The following is a 21,563-nucleotide window of genomic DNA, read 5'->3' as shown; positions in this document are numbered from 1 at the left end:
GCCGACTGAGCAGGATGCCTCGTTGATAGTGGGTGGAGGCAAGGAGGCGTACATCGGCTGGGCGTTGTAATAACCGCGGCAGTGGGCATTGAGGTCCGTGAGATGCACGTGAGTCCCGGTAAGCATGAATAGAGTTGCGGCTCGTCGATGGAGACTGGCGTTTGTTGGCTGCGTCGTGGCGGGAGAGGACGGTGGCTGCTCCGTCCATCTGCGCTGTGCCATACTGCTCCGGCTCCGGTATAGCCCGGCGCGTAAAGCCCTCTGTTTCTTTCTGCTTATGTACCAAAGGAGGTATTGATTGCTGTAGATGGTCTGCCGTCCGGCCTCGTTGACATTCCAGGGGCTGTGCCGACGCAACATCTAGGATGACTGGTTAGATGCCAACCGCCCCCCCCCCCTTTCCACCTTCGGACCTTGTCAGATGGGCGGTCTCGGCAAGGACCAAAGAAGTGTCAAAATTCTGGGCAGGGGCGCCGAGGCTGGTTCCGACCGATGGTGCGGTAGTGTACCGGGTGTCTTATGCCTCAACTGCCGATGTCGTCAGCCAAGTAAGTCTAACAGATGCTTCCATGTTCCTGCTGTATCGAAAGCACACTCGCCTCTCACCAAGTTCTGATAGCTGTTCATAGCAGGGGACGTGTTTCCCGCTCGGACTTTTCATTTTCTTCTCATAGCTCCGTTTCGTCGACTCCTTTTCTCCCTACCTGCATACACAACGACGCCCCCTTCTGTTAGTACTCCGTAGTTGCCGCCGGGAACAGCGCGTCGTCTCCGGCGATGCCCAAACCTCCGTGCTCCGTGTTAGCGACGACGTTGCCGTCCTGGACGGGTCAACAAAAGAGCTTGCGAAAGATGGCCCCTGATGGTTCCGTTTGCCCCTTGTTGCTCCAGCACCCCATCCCTCTTCGCAGAACGGGACTAAGCTCGGCACGGATCGCATTTCTTTTTTGGCTGTGCTTGAACCCCGATGTATATCCCCAGAGCTCTAGTATATACTGTCCGTCCTTTACTTTCTTTCCTTCTCTCGCCTCTGCTCTTGTTCTGGTTCATTCCTCCCACCCGTTTTGTTGAAGTCTGGCCGTTTCCAGTTACCGACTCTCGCGTCGCTTGCAGCCTTGGCCAGATGGAATGATACGATTGGCCAGCCTCGGGGCCCCTCGAGTCTTCTTCAGTCGCCTCGCCTACTCCCCTTACGGCGAGTATCGCGCCCTCCCCTAGTTAGAGACGCCCCGGGCCGTCGTCGGCCAGGTCACCGCGCCGCGACGGCTACTCAGCCCCTCCGTCAGGAATGGATCCCTCTTGTCGCCGGCTTCATGCTGACGAGCGTCGCTCTTTTCTGCCAGGTTTGCCGGCGTCTCTTTCCGCGCATGCTTTGCGTAACCCCCCTGGTTGGAGCTCGGCTTTCTGACTCCGTGTCTTCTTCTCTGTAGTACACGCTCCTCGCAGATGTAGCGGGCGTAGACGGGCCGGATCTCTTGCCGGGTCAAGTCGTCACCGGAGCGCAGCTCGCGAGCTTCAACGACGCGCACCGGTACCGGAATGACTCCGGGGGCCACTGTCGGCTGCGCATCTTCATGCCGGCCGACTCGCCACACATCAACCTTTGCAAGACCATCATGTCGGCCGTCGCGCAGGGATACCCGCCGCCGACCCTGCTCAACCGGGAGGGCAAGTACAACCGTCCAGAGTGGCACTTGGCCGGCAGCCACACTGTCAAGCTCGAGAGCCTCCTGGCCGTCATCGAGCATCTCCTGCAGCAAACGGGCGACGACGGCGCCAACGAGTATAACCTGGCCATGCGCCTCGACGCCTATGATATCTGGTTCCAGCTGCCGCCGTCGGTTCTCATCGAGCGCCACCACCGGCTCAATCGCGAGGCCGACGAGAGTGTTCGCAAGCAGTGGCAGGCTGCCCAGGGCTTCGCGACCGGCTTCCCCGTCACGTCGCCGCGGGAGTCCATTGTCGTCACAAGTGTCAAGGACTGCCACCCGAACCGCGACTTGGGCTCCGACCCGCACTACGCGCATTGGCCACGCCCCTCATGCCGCCCGACTTATACGGCGCAGGCACCGACAAGATTCTGCCCTGGCCCTCGGACCCAGCTGGTGTTCTGTGCGCCCCAGGACGGCCACGACTCGAAGAGTAGGCGGGTCCAGGCATTTGAGTCGTCGTCGGCTGACGGCTCGTTTGTTCCCATTGATTGGGACGGCGTGAGTCAAAAAGGCTCGAAGCCGTGGCACGAGGAGCTGTTTGGCGACGGCAAGGGCCATTGGAGCTGTGATGTTTGCTTGTCTTTCTCTTGAAAAGGAAAATACCTGTATTTTCCCGCTCCCTTGCTTGGGCAATCTGCGGCTCTTTTCAAGCATGCCTTGATGGGAGGCGGGCGGCGCTGTCTTGGGTCGGCGTTGGCTGGTGGCATGCATACAAGGCGGCTGCACATAGACAAACGATGATGATGAAGGTTCTAAGAGGAGAACACGATGCTACCATGTCTGTGATGGCATGGACTGTGGAGACCCGTCGCCGGTAGGAGCGAGGAATCTCTGTTCGGAAAGATGTCCGGTCCGTGGATGGTGCAGGGGATGAGTCACGAGCACCGATGCTCTCATCGCCTCGGCTGACCGCCCTTCTGGCCACGGCTTTCAATCGCACAGGTAGCCAGACCAGCGCCTCAAGCACGCGACGAGCAGCCGCAGCCATGGGCACGCCGCAAGACCACCTCCCGGCCGCCCTGTCCGACGACCAGATCCAGGCCCTCATGACGAGCCTCGCCCTGCCGCGCCCGACGTCCATCGAGCCGCTGCAAGTCGCGGCCGCCTTCCACTCCATCTACCTGGTGCACTTTACCGGCTCGTGCGCGGCGGCTCTGCGTCCGGCGCAGACGCGTAACCCCGATGGTTCCGTGACGCTGGTACTGCGTGTCGCCGGCAGCCATCTGCCGCGCACCAAGACGATCAACGAGGTGGCCGTGATGCGCTGGGTCGGCGAGCACACGAGCATCCCCGTGCCGGCCATGGTGCGCTTCGATGCCTCCGAGGACAATCCCGTCGGCCACGAGTTTACGCTGCTGGAGTGCGCGCCAGGGCGGAGCGTCGATGCCCTCTATCCCGGCATGAGCGACGAGGCCAAGGAGGCGCTGGTTGAGCGGTTGACGGATGTGCTGGTCGAGCTCAACGGCCACGAGTGGAGCCACGTCGGCGGCCTGCGCCTCACCCATGACGGTGCCGTGGTCCCGGGCCCGGTCCTCGAGGATACCTTCTGGATGACGCCTGACATTGCCGAGCACTGGGGGAGTGGCGAGACGGTCGCGACGCTCAACCCGACGGGGCCGTATGATTCCCACGCGGCCCTCGTGGCCGCCTACCTCGGCTGTTTTGCCCGCGCCATCGACGCCCACGTCTCACTCGCCTGGTTGCGCGAGACGAGCCCCCGCTTGCGCGCGCTGGCGGACCATGTCCTCCTCCCACAGGAGACCCCGTTATCCTCGGCCCTGGCCTCGACCCGCCTCATCCTTGCCCACAAGGACCTGCACCTGGCCAACGTCATGGCCACGCCCGACGGTCGCCGGCTGACGGCCGTTCTGGACTGGGAGTTTGCCGGCGTGGTCCCTGCGCCGCGCTGGGACCCCGTCCGCGCCTTTCTCTGGGACGGACGGAGCAGCGGCGGAGGCGGCGAGGAGAAGGAGAGGATGAGGCGGCTGTTTGAGCGGGCGCTGGAACGGAGGGGGGTTCGGCCGTGGTGGCTGGGTCGCGAGGATGAAGACGCGGCCCAGAGGGTCGCTGAGCATGTCTGGACTGTCGTGGGGCATGCTAGGGCGTTGGTCGAAGTTTGTCCTAGGGGCCAGAGGAGCGACAAGGTCGACGGTTGGCGGAGGACGCTGGAGGAGGCGTTGACGAGGCTGGGGGTTTGAGGCGCCACATTTGAGGTCGCCGTGCTCTTGAGAGCAAAATCCGGACTCTCCCTCTCTCTTTCTGTGTCCGACCTGGATCCTCAGCCTCAGTCTCGAACTTGCAGGGGAGGAGATACGTCGGCAACTCGGCGTACCCGTCCGGGCGGCAAAGGAATGCGCCCACTTCGACACCGACCAAAGGCACCGCATAGGCGGATGTCCGGATAGCAAGAGCCGCTCCGGAACCCAGACCGCTCCTCGCTCGGCCATCCCACCACCGAGCCCGTCGCATTAGCCCGGCGCTCCGGCGGCGGGGCGTGGATCCTCGGGACCGAGTCTGCGCGGCGCAATGTCTCGGAACTAACCCGTAACGGGCATCGCTGCCGGTGCTTTCCGACGACACGTCTGCTTCCTTCAACGGTTCCTGTTGGTGCAATGACATTGCATTTGCACGGCTGCGAAAAATATAGTGATGTTTAGCCTACGCTGATCACGCGGCTGGCAGGGTCCGGGGCGGGCAACCGTGGTTGGGGTGAAGAAACTGCACTGCTCAGGCTCGCCCCCATGACACCAGAAGGACGTGTGCAAGTGAAGCTCGGTGACACGGGTGTGGTAAACCTTGTCGGGCTCTTGGCCCGTATTGCACAGCAGAAGTCGGCTACGCCATGACATATATCATAGTCTTGAGGTACGCTTCCATCAGTGTGACGCTTGCCCTCGGCCGGCGCAGACACATCCAGAGGGACCGTGTCCTTTCAATCTCGGCCTGCCCTCCCGCTGAAATCCCTTCCCTCTTACTTTATGGGTTTATCAGTAGTCGTCGTCATCGCCGCTTCCGTATGCCTCCTCGTACTCTTCCTCGTAGTGCTCTCGAGCCTCGCGTAGATCCTCGTCGTCGCTGCTGCTGCTGCTGCTGCTGCTGCTGCTGCTGGAACTCGAGTCAGCCGCCTTGGCAGCGGCCTCCTCGTACTTCCGGCGTGCCTCCCCCACGTCGTCGCGGTCGCTCGAAGAGACGGAGCTGCCGTCCTCGTCTGTGGGCGGTAGGACCGGGGGCGGGGCACCGTAGAAGCCGGGCTGCTGCTGTTCGTAGGGCATTGGGGGCTGGGCAGGGGGCGCGTATCGGTGTTCGCCTTCGTCGTCGCTGTTGCTGTGGCCGCTCGTGGCGTGGTGGAGGAGCGCGCCGCCCGCAGCTCCGGCGGCGAGACCGCCCGCGGCCCCGAGAAGCATGCCGCCCTTGCCGCCGCCCTTGGTCTCCTCGCTGTGAGCCTGGTAGGACTGCCCGCCGTAGCCGGGGGGCGGCCCGCCCGGTGTCGCGTAGTCACCGTGTCCTCCACCGGGTGGAGGGTAGCCGCCGTGTCCGCCTTGATCGTAGCCCTGCGAGCTGTCGACGGGGCGGCTGTCTACGGGAGGCGGCGGAGAGCTATATCCGGGAGCCTCCCACTGGGTCTGGCCGGTGGCCTCTTCGACGTAGTACCAGCGCTGGTGCTGCTGGTCGAACTGGGGCGTCCAGCCGCCGGGCAAAGGAGGCTTGTCGGATGGCGGCTGGTAGGCGGGCTGCGGGGGCGCGGCGTAGTACTGGGCGGGAGGAGGGCCGCCGCCCTGCTGCTCGGGGGCGCCATGGTAGCCGTAGTCTCGCTGGCCTGGCGACGAGGGGTGCTGTGTGAGTCAAGCAAAGGAAAGAAGTGGTGTGGGAGGGCGAGTACCTTGCTGCGGCTCGTCGCGCTTCTTGTCGCCGATGCCAAACTCCTTTGAGATGTTTTTGAAAAAGGACATGGTGGGCGAGATGTTTGCGGGGTGAGGCGATGGCGATGGCGTATGGCGAGGGGAAGAGGAGGAGAGGTTGGAGGAGATGTTGGAGGAGAGGAGACGTGTTATCGGAGGCTATCAGGAACTTGATTAACCCCCCCGTGCGAGGCAAAGCACAACATGAGGACGCACTCGGCACTGACGGACGGAGAGGCATTTTCAGCGCCTAGCAGTGGGGCCGGGGGGGCAGCATCCACTGAACAAGCACCCCCCACAGCGGACTTGATGGCCGACTAGTTGAGCGCGGGCCGCCCCGACACGAGCGCCCTGTCCCAGGCGATGACGTAAGCCGCATCGACTTGACCCTGTTGGCGGCTTCGAGGATTGGATTGGGCAACAGGTTGGCATAATGTCTGGAGCTCGTTCCGTCATGGTGATGTCATTTCTCTTGCTTATCGTGAGAAGGGTGGCGCAGGTTGTGTCTGGTGTCTGACTGCGGAACCACAGTAATTACCACTCAACATAGCGGCTTGGCGATGCCTTCATTTCGCCCCAGCCAAGGCCACGTCTCAGTGCGCACCTAATAAACATCAACGCATATCCACCTCGAGACGTACGTGAAAAGATTTTGATAGTTAGCAATTAGCCGAGCATATTGAGAATGCCATTTTCGCCATCCATACGCTCCAACATGTCCCGAGCACTCCTATGTGTATTCGTAGTTCTTCCCCTTTCCTTCGGCAACGCAACCATCGCACCACGCAGGCCTCATCTCGAGGCACTTGTCGAGGCTGAACTGCGGGTCCTTACATCCTATTCCGTCGGGTTTCCGCGCGCAGTCGTAGACCATTGGCTTGTCGACGTGGACCTTTCGGCGTCCGCATTTCAGATGGAGAGTTCTGGGCACGACTAAGCAGCACATGACCTTGGGTCGCGGAGAGTAATCGTGATGGCGTATCAAGCTTGGAATCTGGTGCTGTTATCTGCTGCTGCTAGCTCAAGGGAGGTCTGGTGACTTATTGAGAGACCTTGGGACTCATTCAAGTTGCCGATTCAGACATGGTTGGGCTCAGATACCTCATCCCGTGCTTGAGAAAAATCCTTGTTATTTATGCTCTTCTCCGTACTCCTCACGTTCACGACAACTGCAGACAAGGTCGGCGGCCAAGAACCCGAAGCAAGTCTTCAACCACATGACCGCTGCTGCTTGCGGAGGCTCTTGTACCAAGCTCAGCAAGCACTCTGTGTCACACAGGGCCACAAGAGGTGTCGGCTGATGCTCCTACCCGTGCACTATCGAGCCCAAGTATTCGCGACTAAGCCAAGGACGCGGAGTTGTAGGCTTTCTCGGATGATGTGGCTCGGCTACATCAACTGATGCCCGCTCTGGTAACATTGGCGACGATAGTGCAGCAGTCAAGACCCGATGCACCGGTTGCTGCTCAGTTTTTTTCTGCCGGTAGCCTTCAATGCGGTCAGACGTTGGCCTAGCTCTGATCAGTTGTCAGGAACCCAACCTTTCGTCTCCGCCTGTAAGTGACAATATGACCATTCCTAATCATCCGTTCGACTTTTTGATAAACACAGTCCGTTCCTCAAAGAAGCCCACAAAATCCGAGAGTGTGAGGCTTGCAGAGCCAAAGCAATGCGCCGGAAACAGTTCAAAGTCGAACTTTGACCACAAAGCCGTGTTAGACGGAAACCGGTCTCGATTGATACGTGTTCCGGCTGACTGACAGCTAGCAAACCTCGACAGCAAACACATTTTGTGCCAGCCGCCTCGCAAGTGTACCAAGGGATGGTCCCGTGTCCGGTATTGGCGAGCACTCTGGGATGGAAGCAGTCCGTTAGTTCAGCGAGTGGACATCTTGATTCTTATGCCCCGCTGATCTATCTTCCCTCGTACAACCAGGCCAGGCCTCAATCCGCAGCATAAACTGTTCAGACTTGGACGACTCTGGCGACCGAATTGGACTGATGGTATATGCGAGCCGCCGAAGGGCGCTTTGAGTCATGTGCAGCGACTTGCTCGAACTCCGTCCCAGAGTGGCCTGCAGCACAGCCATCGCTTGGCAATGATTCATCTTTTTCTCTTTGCGTACTGTTCGTCACGTAGGAGCGCACGAGCGAGAAAACGCGGGTGGGACAGGTTCGGCAAGGCAAAACTGAGCTGCAAATAGCGGCGGCCAGGAGCTCAATCAGAGTCCATACTATGATGTCGACCATGTCCCCTGAATACGTGCCTCGGTTAGCATAAGCTCGCGGCAAGTAACCCGAGGGATGGCAGCCTCGCGTTGTAAGATCCAGAAGAACTCACATGTGGTATCCAATGTTTCTGCCAGTATGATTATGTACTTTGCGCGAACGATGCTGGCGACAAAGGTGCTATAGCACTTGGTCAGCTGTCGCCGTGGCCTGATCGGTCAATGCCTTACAGTGAGCCAATGCTAAGCAATCCCGTAACGCAAATACATCTGCTTCTGCTCATCTGCAAGTTCCACAGCGTCGGGATGGGAAGAGCTATAAGCAACAGATCCTCAACAATGCTCATCCCTGACCAAGCATATCCGAAAGCGGCCGCGTTGATGCACGTTGCATGGGGATCGTGGCTCCATGCCGCAGAAGGCGGTATGCACTGGAAGGCGGCAGGAAAGGTAAAGGCGATGGTTTTGGCGACTAGAAAGATCGTCCCATATCGTACCATCTTCAGAAACTTTTCCGTTTGGAATATTCGGCCGTATAGTAGAAGGATCGACACTTTGAGTAAGCTGAGACCTGGGAGGTAGCCTATCTCGCCAATCCAAAACAGCTGCGGCGTGTTGAGCGTGACGTTTTGAAAAAAGAACCAAGGGAATGGGCGCGTACCTGCCTCAACACAAGAACGAAACGAGGATTCAGATCCCAAATGTGCATCCCGAAGCCCAGCTTGGCGCCTTCGCAGGCCGTGTCAGCATCCGACGACGGCGTCTTTGGGTCCAACTCACTTGTCAACGCAATCGTGTTTGTCACGACCATGAAAACCTTTGGATCGTCTGTTCAGTCAGTCCTTCATGTCCCAACTTTGGTGGAATGACGTACACCCGACAGGACTGCAGTCCAATCGTCCCACCAAAGAGACCCTACCGAGGCCAGCCTCCAAACGATTCTGAGCGCTACGACTGGAACTGTGATAGCAATCGAGACCCCAGCCGCCATGACAATGGAAGTACTGCGAGATGGCAATGAATAGTCGGCGCAGAGGTCGGCCTTGATTCGAATGAGGTCTTTTTACGTCTGTTACTGAGACGAAGCAGCGTTGCTCTGTCGCTGGTCAACTTACCAAGCAGGTCCGAGAAGGTGCACGACTTCTGGACGCATATCGATATATCGTTCAGTAAACTTGTGTTTTCGCACAAGCAAGCACTCAATCTAGCGCCGTCGCCAACATCGCACTTTGCGCCGAGGACCACGTCTAGAAAGCAAGAGCTCTATGGTATTCGAACACGTCAGCCAACCTCGAAGGGCCAACAACTCCCAGGGCGCGACTGACAGTGCATTGAGAGGCTCTGGCGAACAAGCCACTCGAAGAGTTCATTGTTGAAATATTTCTTGACGATCTGCCAAGGTGGATAGACACCACAAGAAACTGTGCGGTGCTCCAGTCATTGCAGCCCAGAATTCTAGCCGGCAGCTCTACTCTTTATCCGAAAACCCTCTATGCCTGCAACCTGGCTCTGCGAAGAATAAGGGGCACGGCACCTGGCCAGCCCGCCCCGCTTAGACTTTGGACGACGAGTCAGTCAACTTGGTGGTGATGCTATCGAGCTTCAGCAAGGTTGGGCGAACCGAATACGGCATAACTGCAACAATATCAACGTTTCCATGAAAATCTCGACACTCTTTCCTGATTCTCGCTTAGTTTCGGTTGGCAGACGAGCAAGAGGCTTAGATACTCGATTTACGTTGTATTTAACCGGTCTAATTATCCGGACTACTAATATAGGGGCACATAGTACCGTCGGGTATAAGAAAAAGATGCTAGGCCGATATGAAGTACCTTTATGGGGACGAGGCCACACACCTAGCGCAAGCAGAGACGGCCGGGTTGCACTACCCATGCCTCCCAAATCCCTAAAAGGATGTCAAACCACCTCATCACGAAGAACGCAAGAGGTCTGCACGCTCACTTCCCTCTTCTCGTGCCATTGGGTTAGTCGGTTTTATCAAGCCACTTAGGTCTTGATCCGGGAGGCCCCAAGTAGCCAGACGGCGCTAAAGGGGACCAAAGGAAGTGTTATTCAAGTTCTTTGAAGAAATCCGCTCGTCCTGGCTCAACGGTCCGACAGGGATCCTCGAATATATTCTCTTCGAGTCTTCGAGGTCTTTGTAGGCGATATAGTAGCCCTCTCTTCGTGCAATCTGCGGTGGCAGACAGTATCAGCTACTGATTATGTCCCCTCGAGTCCGGTAGGATAGTATTTATGCTACCGGATTAGTGATTAATCCTCAAACTCCGTGGGCCAAAGCAGAGAGTAGTTAGCTATTTTATCCTATGGTGCTCTCTACCCAGGTACCCTGTCGTCCTTCCCTATGGCCCGCCCCTCTCTATTAGGCCGGTTAAACAAAACGTCAAATTGCATTCTATATGGAGTGATATAAAACGCATGTTCATTCCACAAAGATCCGCAAAACAATGGACTGGTGTAGCCGAGCCTGACTCGGTCATGGCCGGCGCGCCCCTACAGCTCCCATGAGACTGGCCCAGCCTGGGTTTCTATCCCTTTGACTGCGGCAAGGGGGCAAGCAGCAAGGGTCTGAACCAATTAAACCTCGTCTATGCAAATCCAAGCAGAGCATCCTCTACCCCGCCCTACCCAGTCTTTGATAAAGCTTGTAGGCGAAGAAAGGAACGACATCTTACATTCTCTCTCCTCTTGTCGCGCGGCTGCGCTGTTTGTTATGGGAAGCTTCCACTAGATGCGCCTGTTTCGAGCTCTTCCCCGTCAATGAGGAGCCGTCCCGACCCATGTGGGCATCGTTGTTATGTATATAGCTGGGACCTTTGTCCTCATGGCTTGGGCAGTGGTCAAGGCCTATTGATTCTTTATCACCCTCGCATTAATGGCCTTTTCCCATTTACACCTGACATTTCCATGATACGCAAGTCCCACTTCTGCTTCATTACCCCGACAGTCACTGAAAGAAACCGACCCGAGACAGCCGAGGCCGAGAACAAGTACGGGGACATCTAAATCCGGCCAGCTCCATCGACGCAGCGAGCCGACAGACTTTGGCTGCCGGTTGTCTCCCCAAGCTCCCACCGCCCCTCCCTACCACGTGGAAGCGGATGCTCCATCCTATCAGCAACCCCAAAGTCAGCCAGCATGTGCTTTCGCAACCGTGAAGAAAAGGAGAGGGGCGCTGCTCGCTCACGTAGCATCGACTTGGTCATCCGGAAGGACGAGAAGCGTATAAGAAAGGAGGTCAAGCTGTTGCTGCTGGGTGGGTTCTCCCCCCTTTTCTTTCGCGCGCTCTCGCGGCGCTGCATGGGTAACGCTCGTCATACCAACGACCCATTTGCTGATGCTTCGTGGTTTCAATAGGAGCTGGAGAGTCCGGCAAGACAACAGTGCTTAGGCAGATGAGACTGATCTACGCGCAAGGTTTCGACAAGCACGAGCGACTCGAATGGAAACCCGTAATTTTCGACAATATTATCCAATCCTTTTGGACCATATCCAAAGCCATGGCCGAGCTGAATTATGAGTTCGACGGCCACGAGAACGAGGTAAGCTTTCTTCCCGTGTCTGTCACGCCATGCTCTCTCAGTCCTCCCAGGTGGCGTCAGAAGGTCGTGAGCTTATAGGGCATGTCAGACGTGTAAAGTCACTCAAGTCCTTACAGAACTTCATGACGCGTATACTCGAGAGGCACGATGTTCAACTCCAGCATGCTTTGCCACAGGGATATCTAAAGCCAATCAAGGCCTTGTGGCGTGACAGCGGAGTCAAAGCGGCCATCCGCAAAGGCAATGAATATGGCCTGGACGACAACTTGGCATAGTATAGCCTCTATGATTCAATCGCTCTGTGAGGTGCAAGGCAGCTGACGGCTGACGTCGGAATGTAGCTTCATTCGCAACATCGATCGCATATGGGCTCCTGGATATGTCCCAAATGACCAGGACCTCCTGCGCTCGCGATCAAGGACCGTGGGCATACACGAGAGTGAGTTTGAGCTGGGTCGATGGACGTACCGCATGGTCGACGTCGGTGGTCAGAGATCGGAGCGAAAAAAATGGATTCACTGTTTCGAAAACGTCCACTGCCTGCTGTTTCTCGTCGCCATCAGTGGCTACAACCAGTGCTTGCTGGAGGAGAGGGGCTGGGTGAGTAAAACGTGTGACAGGTAAACGAGTCGAGAGGATAACCTTTGTATTGCAGAACCAAATGAATGAGGCCTTGCTGCTGTGGGAGTCCATTGCCAACTCCTACTGGTTCACTGAATCGGCCATAATCCTCTTCCTCAACAAGATGGACTTATTTATAGACAAGCTGCCTGGCAGCCCTATCACCAAGCACGGCTTTCCTGACTACGACGGCCCCGAAAACGACTACAAAGCCGCCAGCAAGTTTATCCTCGACAGATTTCGGTCACTAAGCCACGACCCAGAGAAGCAGATTTACGGCCACTTCACCAACGCGACCGATACTAACTTGCTGAAAATCACCATGGCCTCCGTGCAGGAAACCATCATCCAGCGAAACCTTAACCAACTTGTCCTTACGTAGGAGTCGAGGAGGTTCAGAGGAGTTGTTGCACTTGAGAAGTACATGCACACGCCAGGCTTTACGAATAGCTTTCTATTAGGCTCTCTCGCAAGGCAGAAGAGTTCAAGGCCTCCCGCGCTATGTACGGACCATGTCATCCGCACACGTAAATACGCAAGAGCTCCGTAGATTCGTATTATGAACGAACTGCTTTGGAAAACACTAGTTGTAGTCTGTAGCTAGAGATTAGCCGTGGTTTGCTTCTCAGGTGGGCGAGTAGTAACCCCGAGAGTGCGATAACTGTAGGACTCCCCGCAGCACTGGAGAGGTTCCTTGCTACGAAGAGTCTGCCGGGTCCTTGCGGTAATGAAGTAGCAAATGGCCCAACAAATAATCCAGTGAGGCAGGTATATATTCAATATATATATTTAAGCTAATTAGAAGCTGACCTTAGAAAAGTCGGGCTAAGTAGGATCTGATAATATTCCGTTTCCTGGCCGGACTGCTTCTTTACCATTGAGCTTGAGGGAGCAAAATCTACAGTCGGTCTCAACAGCACGGCCACTTAGGCCATGGCAGCTGCTTTCACTGTGCGACAGGGATTTTAAGAGTTGTGTAGTTTCGGGTGTCCCCTTGCCTTTCCAGCTTGACGGTGAAATGCGGCAAACTCGTGATAGTAAGACTTGTACAAGCTCTCCGGCATGAGGACTCAAAGAAATGCAGTTTTCCCTGAGATTGGAAGAACTCGCCTCGAGAAGTAATGCAAGATATCTCGGCTAATACTTTGCAGCTGGTGGCGGATATTGATGTCTAAAGTACACCAGGGAGAGTGAAGACTGCTTCGAGTCGACAATAGGAGGCATTGATAGAATCCCAAAAAGTGTGTGCCGATGTCTCATGTTCGCGAAGAGATCTATGCTATATAGCCTTCATTTATTTTCCCACACTACTTGACGTTTCATGTTTTCAACGTCGACCTTCGAAGCACGATTGATCATGCCAGGGGCCAATAAACACTTAGATACAATGACTGAACTCGTTTTTGTCTTGTGGATAGGCCTGAAAGACAGCAGTTCACGCAAATTCCCGGGGCTAAATACACAGTCGCCCTCAGCCGACTCGGTCACCTATTCACCAGGCTTTCTAGCAAAACAAGGGCTGGTTGGAAGAATCGCTGCACCACGAGAAAGAGAGTCTAGAACTGTGACGACCTTGACAAGCGCTTGTACTGCACACTAGGTGGCGTGTGGAGAGCCTCCTACTTGGCCCTACGTACATGTAGACCGCTTACAAGAATCTTCCACCTACGAGACGAGACATTGTCTGAAGACCTTCCATTTCCTGATCCGCGGGAACCGCGGCGAAGAGAACGCACCTTGGGCCGAAGCGTCTATGATTGCGACGGAATGCTTTCGCACGACCGCTCGACCTGGATCAAATTGCAAAGTGCGGCTGGGCTGTAGCAGCAGCCGTGACGCTGACTGGCTCACAGCGCCCATGATATTGCTGCGTCAGCTGCAGGGCCCGTATTCGGCGATTTTTAAACGGCAAACTGGCCTCCTATTGCTCGAAATGAGAATCCTCGTAGCCAATAGGGCCACGGCATTGCAAGACAAGACCTGAAGGCACGGCAGGCACGGCACTGACGGCAAGTGTGGCAATAACAGTGTATGCGGCGCTGTGAACGGGGGAGCGACGGCAGCCCCGGCTTCCCGGATCGGACCGCAGGCCAGGGGCTGCTGTAGAGATGAAAAGCTCCGGATGAGATCGCGTTGCTTGAGTGTAACGGGGTTAAGGGGGCCAACGGTTTGTGAGTTCCCTGGCAGAAGGAAAGACTGCATGCAAGATGTAAGTCAGCCGTCGATGCATGGGTGAATCCCTGGACCAGCATCAGCCACGCGTTCGATCCGCTGTACGGTCTTATTTATGCCTGGCAGATAAATTGGCCGAGCCAAGTGGCGTCCAGGGATGGCGAGTCTACGATTAGGGGGTCGAGCCGCGGTGTTCCCTGGGGTGAGAAGAGACCACGCGGCTAGTAACAGGTAGCAGCTCAAAATAGGCAATGAACGCTGCCGGGACCGGTTCTCGGGGTCATTTAGGCCTCTGCCGGCCAGGCTGTAGCCAGGGTTCGCGGTCTCTGCCTAGCAGATGGGTTGCGCGTCGTAGTGCATGGAACGAGAAACCGTCTTGAAATCGAAAGACAACATAGCTGCCCAGCTTCTCAGGGCCGTATGGCATGAAAGTTTCACCCCATGCACGCATGGCTATGATTTTTATTCGTCCTTGCGGTAGATGACGAGGCCTCGTGTGACCAGCCCAGCCGCACCTGATGCCGGAGGGACGCGGCAACCACATCATGGACGAAGTAATTTTAATATAATTGCCCATGCTTCCTTGAAGCACGGGGCAAACGCCCATTCTAGCGGCCTTTTCACACCTAAGCGCCGAGACTAGGCAAATGCGCCCCTTTTCCCTGTGTGGCTCCATAACTTAGTGAGCGAAAAGTACGACGCATGCCTGCAGGTCGTGGACGCAGAGAGCAAACATGGAGCGGAAGCAACCGCTCGTACGGAGTACTCCTCGTCCAGGGGCCGGTGGTTCCTAGACACTCCCAATATCCCCTACATGCCGCATGCAGCCTGTAGGCTTTTTCACAACCACCTGATGATGATTTCATCATGCAAGCTCGGGCGTCCACGATGACTGATAGCTCTTGCGGATGACGGGCAGATATGACCACGGCATCTGCTCCCAGGGTCACACGAAAGCAACTGCAAGCTTGAGGGCCAATCGTAGGTGCCGGCCAGTAGCTACGAGGCAGAAACAGGAGAGCTGGACACAACTTCCCATGCAGGCTCCATCGACGTACATGGCCAACTCCGTGCCCCGTTTCCGTACGGCACCCGTACACTGGGATACACGTAATTCCTCCCGGCCCTCTTCCCTACCACGGAAGCACACCCACAGAGTCACGTCAGCTCTTCCGTCATGCATCGAGCCATTTATCTCATTCCTGGCTTTTGCCACGACAAGGCTTGGCAGCATACTCCAGCCGGCTGACGATGCCCAGAAATAATTCTCAACAGCACCCAAGACGGGCCGCTCCCATTTGTCTCTGGCCAACGTCAGCCCGACCCTAGCGCCGCCGTATACCCGCCGCAGTGAGCCTCTCTCTGTCTGGCTCCGAGGAAAAAAAGGAGGGAAAAGGAAAAAATTGGGGAAAAAAGAAACCCTTTTGGCAGAACAAACACCGCGGCACGCGCGGCTATGGCCATGACGTGCGAGGCGACCTGTTGGTTTTTCGCCAGCCCCCGCGGCGATGCCGATGCAAGAAAAAGCCTGGACAAAGTCTCGGACACTCGGTATTTAGTTCTTCACCCGGCATGTGACACAGATTCGAGCATCATTATTGCAAGCCATGCAGCCTCGATATGAGCTGCAGCCGGCTCGATAATATATGATGGGGCGACCTAAGAGACGTGGCAGTTTGGCGGCAGCACGGATATCAATCCCCAATGTCTAGCAGTCAAACGTGTATTCAATCCTATGCAATTTTCCCCAAGCTCTAAAATTCCATCTGCACAATCATCAATCCATTACGCGAAGTGCTTGCCTGTTTTTAGCCCTCCAGACGATCAAACCAGATGTACTCGTCCATCCGCTCCTCCAGGTGGATGCCAATCGCGACAGCCCGGTTGTTGTCGAGTCGGAACTCGACCTTGATGGGGATCTCGCTGTCTTCAAAAGCCTGGCTCACGTAGGCGATGTACTTGTTCTGGTTGCAGATGTGCTTCATGGTGAGAGTAAAACCGTAAGACCGGTCGGTTCCGTCGACAAACAGCGCGCCGTCCTTGTCCTCGACCTCGATGCCGTGATAGCCCGGGTGTTGGTATCGTCCCGTGTAAGCGCCGAGCGGCAGCTTCTGCGGCTCCGGCTCGCCCAGGCCGGGGGAGAGCTCCTGACGCAGCTCTTCCTCCATGTCGTCGTCGTGCTCTTCATCCTCGGAGCCGGATCCCGAGACGGATTCGGACTCGGAGTCGCTCTCGTCCTCGTACTGCACTTTGCCGTTGAGTCTGGCGTGGACAAGCTCGTCGATCAGCTTGTACATGAGCAGGCTCACAATGGTGTCTGCCTGGTCCGAGTTGCTGAAGATGACGCCTCCAAATTTGAGGTCTGGGATGAAGAAGTGGTTGCACTGGTAGCCGGGCTCGCCTCCGTCGTGGGACACGATTTTGTGGCCGCCGTACTCGTGGACCTGCCACCCGAGCGCGTAGAATGCACAAGACTCCTGCTCCCGGTTGTCGGCCGGGTCTTGCTGTATCCGCTTGGTGGTAAGCTCGTTGAAGATTTCGTCCGTGATTGGACCTTCACGATTAAGCATTGCCTTGACCCATTTGAGATAGTCGTCGACGGTCGCGTATATTTGCCCGGCGCCCTGGGACTCGGGGCCGTCGTTGCACTGGATCATCTTGTATTTCTGGCCAGGCCTGTCCCAGGAGTATCCGCTTGCAAGACGATGGCCGAGCCCTCTGGCCCAGACGCTGTCTTGGAGGAGGCAGGTCGAGTCCATTTTGAGCGGCGCGAAAATGTGCTTCTGCAAGAAGTCGCCAAAGGACATTCCGCTGACGTGCTCCACGAGATGGGTGGCGACAGTGTACATCATATTGCAGTAGACATGCTCGGCTCGGTTCTTGGTTACACATGTCAGGTTTCGCAGGTTCCTCGTGATGGATCGCGCATTGTCTGGCTGCTTTGCGCTAGGCCCCATGATGGAGTACTCGTGGCTGCAGAAAGGCGGTCAGTCAGGTCCGTTCGTGCCCAATGTCCCACGAGCACTGCTTGCAGAGGCAAACAAAAGCATACGAGGGCCCGACTTACGGCGCCATGCCCGTCCGGTGGCTGAGGACGTCCTCGACGGTAACGTCGGCATGGTCCTCTCCCGGCATGACAAAGTCGTCGGGCAGGAGACTGGCCATGGTGCTGGTGAACTGGACCTGGGGATAGTTTTCATTGTCGGCCACCAGCAGGGCAACAGCGGCCGCTGTGAGGGACTTGGCCGCGGAGCCAACGCAGAAGAGCGTCTCGGGAGTAAAGGCTTGCGACGTCTCTAGCGATGCCTTGCCAAAGGCGAAGGAGTCGACGTCCTGGCCCTGCACGACGGCAATGGCGATGCCCGGCACATGGTTGCGGTCGATGAGCTTCTTGACGTAGGCAGAGAAGTCTGGATTGCGGAAGAGATCCATGTTGACGGCAAGGTCGGATTGGGAAAGAGAAGAATGAGGCCTTGAGAGATCCATCGTTGGGTTCGGTGCTGGGCAGTCAACTTAAAAAGTTGTGAAGGTGACAAGTTGAAAACCCGTAGGGAGTAAGCTAAGCTTAGCAGCCGGATGGCCGGCATCCTCTGAGCAGGGATTACCAGTGTTACTCTGACAAAAATCATCTGCAGTAATATTATGTACACACATACAGGACTTATTGCCCAATGAGGCAGGTCCTGGAAGCCCAATGGTTTTCTCCCCCCCTATGAGACAAGTTTCTATTAATAGTGTTGACGAAGCTGGATGGAAATTGTTAGTGTTGCTATCATTTCATGTACAAGAATGCTTCTTGGTGTGATATACGCCACATATGTTGGATCCTCCGCGTGGCACCGTGGAGAGTAGATACAGCCCTGCGTCTACGTGGGATCTGGAAGACTGCAAACCGGCAGATGAGCAGCGTGTATCTTCCTTGAACAACCTACTACATATTTTTGTCTCCGCCTCTGTTCGTAGTTGGCAATCTCGACTGCCACCTCATGTACAAGCCCTCCTTCCCCCTTTACTTGCTTATTCGCACTTTCAGCTGAGCTTTGCACCTTTGGCGCACGGTTGCGTGGCCATCCCTCGGCTACAAGGCACAGGAAGCCCAATCGACGTGCCTGCAACGGCCCCGACCCGGATACTCGGAGCCCACGTGAAAAGGGGGGCCGCGAGTGAGACAACGCGGCCACGCGCCACCCCCCCGGGCACCGTCTTCCAACTACACCCGGATACGTCAGGTGCTACCAAGGAGCGTCGTCATGTCGATAACGAAGCCCTGATGCTTCCCTGTTCCGCGCCCGCGGACCCGAGTGATGAACCGCAGTACGCGCGGCCACCCGTCCCGGGGCTCTATGGTTCATTGGGTTCTCACTTCTCACATGCAGTCGGTCCCGCGGCATGAAGGTTCATTTTCGCCACTTCTCTTGCCGTTGAAGTGTACTGGAATCAGTAGCAGGTGATTACGTGTAGCCCAAAGCGAAGGTTTCTAGGCACACGACACAAGCACCAAGAGTGGTGCGAAGTAGGAAAAGGAATGGTCATTGTGGTGATATCCATGAGCTCAAGAGCATCGTGCTCTTCATCCATAATGACTCATCAACTGAAGCAGCCGTTCACTAATGAAACTAGTGGGCATCTGAACTAGCATATTCCCGGAGATGCTCCGATCGTACTTTCGTGTTATAGTTATGGTAGCTTCTTATATAGTTCTTACATCAAGCACGTTTAAATCGTAAAAGCCCAGCCTAACCGTATACGTATGCGCTTCGCGGGGGCGGCAAGGGCCGACGATTTTGCTGATGAACTTGAAAGGCCGTAGTTGTCACTTTGTCAACTACTGCCAGCCGAAAAGACTCCAACATGAGGCTTCCAGATGTTGTAATGCATACCGTCTGGGATATACCCAATTAGTACAAGCCGGGAAGAGATGTATAGCTCATTTTAGGGTCACTTAGGGCCACTTACAGCCTCCCATTCGTCAAAGGTCGCCTAGTCTCAGCTACTTTCAAGAGTTATGACGAAATTGAAGTTAGCTGCTACCGCAGTTACATGGGTTTTCTGGTTGCGTAGGCGGCGTGTGGCGGAGTTGGACAGTCCTACAATCTGTAGCCGTAATGGGTTGTTCTCAATGGTTAAAGGTTTAATGTCGTTCGGGCCGCCTCGACGAGCCTCCCCCCTCGTACTGAAGTCTTTCCCCAGAAGCTGAGCGGAGACTCGGCTCTAGACTCATACTCGACCATTCAGCGACTCTGCGACAGACCACTGTACCCACTCAACCGCCTTGTGGCTTGGGGCGTTCCTGAGTGTCGGCAGCTTATCCATCCTGCCCCCCCGGACTGACCAGCAACGTGTATAGTACGTGTGTGAGGCTTTTGAGCGTTGAATCATAGCATTTCCCCTGCGCTGAAAGGGTAATTTTCGATTCGTACTCAAAATTCTAGACATGTCTGTTGGGAAGCTATAACGAGATGTTCAAAAGGGGCCATCAGAGGCTAAGTTCAAGTTAGGATATTTGATTCTCTCATCTCATGCGACCCAAAAGGAGCTTCTGTCTTGTGTACTACGACTAGCTTGTTGCCTGCAACTGAGTCCTCACACGTAGCAAATTTCTCTCTGCACTCCACTCGCGCGTATCTGCCATGCCCCAGAAGACACGTCGGGCTACCCGCGCTTGCATCTATCATACGACGACAAACTCCTTGAGAATCCAGGAGTTCGCATGGTCATATCATGCATATGAGCCGCTGCTCACCGACACAAGCCCGAGCAAGATGTTGCGTACAGACGTAACGTGAAGCTTCGTCTGGAATTCGATTCCGGCATATGGCACAGAGTCTTACAGCTTGCAGTTGCTTTCTCAGGCAGTTATCGTGGAAAGAAGTGTTAACTGTAGTTGTCTTATTTATGTGACATCCCCGAGACTCAGTAGACTCCCCTGTAATATATATATCTTGAGGCTGCCCCCTGGAGCTGAGCCAGGGGCTTGGTCAATATGTCGGAATCGATGTCTCTTGTGCTCTCCTATATCGACACGGGGTCGCTTTCGACGTTGGCCGCGGACTTGATGTAGAGATTTGATGGCGATATGGCCCCGGAAATTGGTGTCATCTTAGGTGGTTTAATAGATAGGACCCCCTTTTAACTCATTATGAACGTGTCGACACGCTGTACATGTATGGAATGCATGCTGTGGTATTTGCTGCAGCGACGTTGATGAAGTCGCTGGCCGATCGACCGTGCTTCTTGAACTCAACGGGTCACAGACCTGTACTCCTGCGATTCCGGACGCCTCCATGACTTGTATCGACTGTAGGATCGTGGGTACACTGGCTTTCAAGAGCTAGAAGTGCACCGGACGATGTGCGACATCTATCCAGAAGTCAGTGTTGAATATTACGGCATGGCCGTCCCGCGTCACAGGCTCGGGATCAGAACTGCATGGTATGGACTCAGTGAGCAGTTTCATGGCTATTTGATGAGCCTGCCGAACCGGAATAAGTCGCTAAACCGAAATGGGGCCGAGACTAAGGTAGGGGGTCCGGTACGACTGGATTCCCACGACCTCCAGTTGTTCAGGGAAGAAGGTAAGCTTGGACTCGGCGATGCTTCCATCGGCCGTAGATACTCTGACGACTCTCAATGCAGAATTATGATATCTGGCACGCGAGCAAGCGAGTTCAAAAGGAGTGACTCGCTGTAGCACCCGTTTGCTGGCAATCGGCAAGACTCGATAGGTCGTGTCATAGAAGCTCGGTCGGATCTCTAGTTCGGCTTTCTGGTTGAAGTTAATGCCCTGTAACGTCATACCAAGATTCCTTCTTCAAGCCGTCTCACTACAAGAAGGCGTCGTTGAAATGGACAATACTTGTGTGCCGATACAATGGACAATACATGTGCCGAAACCACCCCTGCGGAGGGTCATTGAACGGAAGTGTCCTGACACAAAGTCAATCAGATAGATCCAATGAGCGGGTGAACAATTGAAACAAGAGACTTGCATAACTAGGAAAGATTGGATATGCTCATTATGTTTTCTTTGTGCTGTTCATTGACTTGGACGCTCCACTCATTGTCATGCCTGTTTGCAATCGACACTTGAAGTTGCAGATGCCGGCGAGGCACTGCTAGCAAACGCTGTGAATTGTCCGAGGGGGGACAATTCACTACTGAACATTGCAGGGGTTTACGTCTTGGGCAGGTGACCGATATTCACTGTCAACGACAGTTACCCGTCGTGCTACAGCCAATTTCATTTCACCACACCCCTTTCACCACTTTCATCGTCCTCAACCACATGACCAGATCAACTCGCCCAACTCGATCAAACTAGATTCGCCCTCATCCCAAGCTCACGACCAGACTGCTATCTCGACGGAA

General features: G+C 55.6%; 6 protein-coding genes across 6 annotated transcripts; 3 read left to right on the top strand and 3 right to left on the bottom strand.

Moving 5' to 3' along the window:
* Positions 1 to 1,313: 1,313 nt before the first annotated feature.
* Positions 1,314 to 2,303, top strand: HRG_06878 (uncharacterized protein; the record flags this gene model as incomplete). Its single annotated transcript, XM_044865349.1, has 2 exons — positions 1,314 to 1,343; positions 1,431 to 2,303. 2 exons carry the CDS (start codon positions 1,314 to 1,316, stop codon positions 2,301 to 2,303), a joined length of 903 nt encoding a protein of 300 aa, XP_044719311.1.
* A 395-nt stretch (positions 2,304 to 2,698) lies between these two features.
* HRG_06877 (phosphotransferase enzyme family domain-containing protein) lies at positions 2,699 to 3,910 on the top strand (the record flags this gene model as incomplete). The annotated part of the gene is made up of 1 exon (XM_044865348.1): positions 2,699 to 3,910. One exon carries the CDS (start codon positions 2,699 to 2,701, stop codon positions 3,908 to 3,910), a length of 1,212 nt encoding a protein of 403 aa, XP_044719310.1.
* Positions 3,911 to 4,699: 789 nt separating this feature from the next.
* HRG_06876 (WW domain-containing protein) lies at positions 4,700 to 5,662 on the bottom strand (the record flags this gene model as incomplete). The annotated part of the gene is made up of 2 exons (XM_044865347.1): positions 4,700 to 5,529; positions 5,593 to 5,662. 2 exons carry the CDS (start codon positions 5,660 to 5,662, stop codon positions 4,700 to 4,702), a joined length of 900 nt encoding a protein of 299 aa, XP_044719309.1.
* A 1,914-nt stretch (positions 5,663 to 7,576) lies between these two features.
* HRG_06875 (CFEM domain-containing protein) lies at positions 7,577 to 9,171 on the bottom strand (the record flags this gene model as incomplete). The annotated part of the gene is made up of 9 exons (XM_044865346.1): positions 7,577 to 7,686; positions 7,738 to 7,866; positions 7,953 to 8,020; positions 8,071 to 8,444; positions 8,501 to 8,568; positions 8,620 to 8,656; positions 8,714 to 8,898; positions 8,955 to 9,086; positions 9,165 to 9,171. 9 exons carry the CDS (start codon positions 9,169 to 9,171, stop codon positions 7,577 to 7,579), a joined length of 1,110 nt encoding a protein of 369 aa, XP_044719308.1.
* A 1,827-nt stretch (positions 9,172 to 10,998) lies between these two features.
* Positions 10,999 to 12,405, top strand: HRG_06874 (g-protein alpha subunit domain-containing protein; the record flags this gene model as incomplete). Its single annotated transcript, XM_044865345.1, has 5 exons — positions 10,999 to 11,116; positions 11,218 to 11,402; positions 11,519 to 11,676; positions 11,744 to 12,002; positions 12,058 to 12,405. The coding sequence occupies 5 exons, from the start codon at positions 10,999 to 11,001 to the stop codon at positions 12,403 to 12,405; spliced, it is 1,068 nt and encodes a 355-aa protein (XP_044719307.1).
* A 3,598-nt stretch (positions 12,406 to 16,003) lies between these two features.
* On the bottom strand, positions 16,004 to 17,627 carry HRG_06873 (beta-lactamase domain-containing protein; the record flags this gene model as incomplete). The annotated part of the gene is made up of 2 exons (XM_044865344.1): positions 16,004 to 17,168; positions 17,263 to 17,627. 2 exons carry the CDS (start codon positions 17,625 to 17,627, stop codon positions 16,004 to 16,006), a joined length of 1,530 nt encoding a protein of 509 aa, XP_044719306.1.
* Positions 17,628 to 21,563: the final 3,936 nt, after the last annotated feature.

Source organism: Hirsutella rhossiliensis (assembly GCF_020360975.1).
Source record: "Hirsutella rhossiliensis strain HR02 chromosome Unknown scaffold00007, whole genome shotgun sequence".
Taxonomy (NCBI): domain Eukaryota; kingdom Fungi; phylum Ascomycota; class Sordariomycetes; order Hypocreales; family Ophiocordycipitaceae; genus Hirsutella; species Hirsutella rhossiliensis.
Note: the sequence above shows the minus strand (reverse complement) of the source record. Positions and strands in the feature narration are given on the sequence as shown.